This window comes from Microtus ochrogaster, unplaced genomic scaffold, assembly GCF_000317375.1.
Source record: "Microtus ochrogaster isolate Prairie Vole_2 unplaced genomic scaffold, MicOch1.0 UNK25, whole genome shotgun sequence".
NCBI classification, from domain to species: Eukaryota; Metazoa; Chordata; class Mammalia; order Rodentia; family Cricetidae; genus Microtus; species Microtus ochrogaster.
Window position 1 is genome coordinate 1,081,822 of NW_004949123.1, and position 4,009 is coordinate 1,085,830.

A 4,009-nucleotide genomic window follows, 5' to 3' on the forward strand; every position below is an offset into this window, starting at 1 on the left:
CTCCTCCTCCTCACCATTTACCCTCTTTACCTTGTCCCCTGCAAACCATGGCCGCTGACCCAGGAACTCAGAGTAGAGCTTCAACTGACCTGGGAGGCTCTTCAAGAACTCTGGCTTCCGTTTCTCCTGAAGCAGAAGACAGCTGTCACACCCTCATTCAGGCCCCAATGGAGGAAGAGTTGCCTCACGGGGCTGTGCAAAGGAGCAGGCTCCTTAATAAGACTGGGCTATCACCGTCTGATGTCTCACTGTTTGCATGGCTAAACTCCTGTCTGCTAACGGGCCTCATCTCTCAGGGATGATCAGAAGTTAGATGGGAATGCCACACTGTCCCTGCATCTGTCATGACTGATATCTAACCTAGGACTTCGTGGGTATCTCCTGCTTCTTGATCGAGAGGGCCAGTAGAAGCAGAAAAGCAAAGTACTTAACCATTTCAAGCGAAGAGAAGAAGTAAGTTCTAAGAGATGGTACAAGGACAAATCCTCAAACATCGAGTAGGGCAAATACAGTTGAACAGGGTCGGATGTTGCAAGGGACAGTGGTCCTCCGGCCGACCATAAGCTGCCTTTTAGCAAGAGGCCCTCATTTTTGCTCCTACTGGGGACTCAGCTGCAGGAAAGCTGTTGGGTATGTTCCTGAATGCCCATGACTTCTTTCGCTCTGACTTACATCTGTGTAGCTGGTGTGTGAACTGGACAAGGAGGTACAAGTTCAAAGTTGAAGAGAACTGAACCCAGGATGAGTTTCCAACCGTGGGTGTCATGACAACACCTCGCAACTTCTTGCAATTGATACGTAGTGTTCATTGACAAAATGGGGGTGAGTTGGCAGCTCAACATGTTGTTAGGATAGGAAAGCCTGGGAAATCAGTATGGGTGGGTTCAAATTCCAGAGGAACAGTGTGGATGTGAACACAAGCCCTTCACTCCTCCTGCACATCCAGCCTAAGTCACAGAGTGGGAACTCACAAAGTCAGGGCTGTAGCAGAGCGTGCCCATCTGAATGCGGGTGTCCATGACCTGTTTCTCCACAATGTCCACACGAACCCTCTCCTCCTCCGTCTCTCCACCTGCAGCACACACAGCACACAGCCTCAGCACCCCACCCCAGACAAGCCCAGGGGGATGACCTCCATGCCCCACCCTGCAGCCAGCCCCACTCACACAGGTTGTGCTTGCGGCCAAGGTAGCGCAGGATGGCGTTGCTCTGAGTGATCCTGTGGGGCCCGTCAATTAAGTAGGGCAGCTGGAGAGACAAGCAGGAAGAGTGAGATGTGATGAGGGGTCCATCCATCCCTTCCCTGGGTGGGGACAGACATGGGGTCTGACATTCAGTGTGCCTTCTATCAATACACTGCACACCGAACGAAAGAGAACTGGGGCACAGCCCATCACACTGCCCAGCCACCAGGAATGGGAGCAGGAGAGCAGAAGCTCTGACCCCCAAACCCCCTCATCCAGACAAGAAGATGAGGTGAGGACGCCATGCCTTCCCCAAACCTCCCTTCCCTGCACCTACATTGGGAAAATCCAGGCCCAGCTTGAATTTGTCATTCAGCCACTGGCTTCGATCATAATCAGGAGCTGTAGACAAGAGGATGTGAAAAAAAGATCATCTGCCTCTAAGCCTCCTTCCCCAGAACCCTTCCAAGGAGGGCAGGACCCCTGGTGCAGGGAATATGCAGTCTGACCCAGTAACCCTTCCATCCCAGAGCTATGCGCTTGAATAGGGCCTTAAGGGCTGTAGGCCTTACATCGCCAAGGCTTACAAAAGCACTAAGCCAGTGCTGGGTGAACCTCACCCGATTACAGCCAGAAAAGGGCCAACATCCCACAACCAAGATTCTGTGTTGTAAAGCAAAGCTGCACCCTCAAAGAAGTCTCTAGAAGGGATACGCTCTGGGTTCGTCTGGAGGAGAGCTACGGAGCTGAGAAACAGGGAACTAGGCAGAAGCCGCTGGGCACCAATGGGCAGAGCTGGGGGAAGAACCTGGCCAGAAGAGCGTCATTACCGTCCCCCATGGCATATCTCTTCTCTTCGTAGCTTGTCTCTGTGTATTCCAGGAGCAGGCGGATGGCGTGACCCAGCTGAGAGAGACGGCCGGTAACAAAAGTCACAGTTAGTGAGATTCTAAATGTGTGCCTTCGCCTCCTCTAGGAAAGCCTCCCCTCCTTTTACTACAAAGAGAGGTGGGGGAGAGGGAGGGAGGCAAGGGGAGGGGACCAACTGCGCAGGGTGGTTGACAGAGGCAGGTAAAGGGCTCAAGAGAATCTTCCTTTGTGTTCTGACCCTGGGCTCTTCCCACCTAGCGACCCAACCTTTCACTCACACCACGGATATCCCAATAGCCCAGAGTCACGGGCATGATTTCTAGTCCAGCCTTGGAGACTGTGCAGTCAGGCCACGGTCAGAAAAGACTCCTCTTTCAGATAGCGGTGCCCAGCATCAAGTGTCTGAAAAACGCTTCCAGAGCAGCTCTGCCCCGCCCCTAAACGAGACAACCATCCAACCATAAAGCCCAGCCCACCATGACAGAGGAAATGAAAGCCAATCCAAGATCAGGAGCTATAATCCGGAGGCGGGTCTGAGTTTTCAGATACCAAAGACGATGATTGGCAGACCTGCTCCCTCTGCCCCCTGCTGGATCCTCAGGAAGTTGGCAGTATCCCTGGAGACGAGCTAGCTAGGACCGGTTCTGCCCTTTTCTTTTCCTTGTGGATGAGTTTTCACATCTAGACTGTGGGAATCAGTCATTCAGTGAGGCTCAGATCTCAACGTAGGGATAAAAAGGCACTCTCTCAACCCGAGAGTCTATTGTCCCCATCACTGGAAGAAAGGACCCTGCCAGTGTGACAAACTCCAGGCTTTATTGTCCTCACAGCCTGGAGGCACGGGAGCAGTGGAGTGGGAACGACCCGGGACAGGCCCAGACAGTCCCTGTGTTTCTTTGGGGGCACTTGGGGGGATGTCGTAGCTACCTTCCTATTGCTGTGACAAACACCATGACCAAGGAAACTGTGGTGGTTTGAACGAAAGTGGTCCCCAAAGGGAGTGGCACTATTAGGAGGTGTGGCCTTGTTGGAGAAAGTGTGTCATTGTGGGGGGCGGGCTCTGAGGTCTCTTTTCTCAGGTTTCGCTCAGTGTGGCAGTCAGTCCACTTCCTGTTGCCTCTGAGTCAAGATGTGGCACTCTCAGCTCCGGTATCATGTCTGCCTGCGTGCCGTCATGCTCCCTGCCATGAACCTCTGAAACTGTAAACGAGCCTCCCCCCACCCCGCCCCATTATATGTTTCCTTTATAAGAGTTGCCGTGGTCATAGTGTCTCTTCACAACAACTTTGCAGCAACTTACAGAAGAGAGCATTGAATGAAGGATTGCAGTTTCAGAAGGGGGAGACTGTGATCATCATGGCGAGGGACGTGGCAGCAGATAAGCAGACAGGCAGGCGTGGTGCAGGGTCAGTAGCTGAGAGCTGACATCTGATCTACAAGCAGGAGGCAGAAGGAGAGCTAGCTAGGAATGGCATGAGCTTTTGAAATCTCTAAGCAGACCCCCAGTGACACACCTTCTCCAGCAAGGTCACACCTCCTAATCCTTCCCAAACAGCTCCACTAACTGGGGACCAAGCACCTAAACATATGAGCCTATGGGGCCATTCTCATCCAAATGACCACCGGGACCCAGCCCTTTGGTCAACAAGTTAGTGATTGTATGAATTAATGAGTACTTTGGCCTTATTTGTGAATCCAAGAATCAGATACAGAGGGCTTGCCATACTGAAAGGGTTCTACCATCATGGACTGTTGAAATAAGAGCGGCGGCAGAGTGGCGCCCCATGTGATGGGCTAAATCCACTTAAAAACCTGAGAAGGCTTAAAAATAAGGGAGAGAGAGTTTAACACAGATTTTTGCTGTTTGTTGGTGGCGTGCTGTAAAGAGATTTTCTGATTCAGCAGCAGCAGCAGAAAAAACGCTGTGTCATTTTAAAGCGCGGCTTCTTGGGACT

The 4,009-nt window shown here is 52.1% G+C and overlaps 1 protein-coding gene across 3 annotated transcripts in view; it reads right to left on the reverse strand.

Annotated features, from left to right (window-relative positions):
- The window catches only part of LOC101982743 (glutathione S-transferase Mu 6), a 4,900-nt gene extending 2,423 nt beyond the window's left edge, over positions 1–2,477 (reverse strand). The window contains exons 1-6 of one of the 3 annotated variants that reach the window (XM_005367859.2): positions 2,333–2,474; positions 2,015–2,090; positions 1,522–1,586; positions 1,167–1,248; positions 972–1,072; positions 31–126 (exon numbers count right to left, since the gene is read on the reverse strand). In XM_005367859.2, the coding sequence (XP_005367916.1) occupies positions 31–126; positions 972–1,072; positions 1,167–1,248; positions 1,522–1,586; positions 2,015–2,090; positions 2,333–2,368 (456 nt within the window). In that variant the 5' untranslated portion in view covers positions 2,369–2,474. Of the gene's footprint in view, positions 1–30; positions 127–971; positions 1,073–1,166; positions 1,249–1,521; positions 1,587–1,992; positions 2,091–2,332 lie in introns of those variants that run through there. The other 2 variants (XM_005367860.1, XM_026789620.1) reach the window with 2 other exon arrangements.
- Between the last annotated feature and the right edge of the window lie 1,532 nt (positions 2,478–4,009).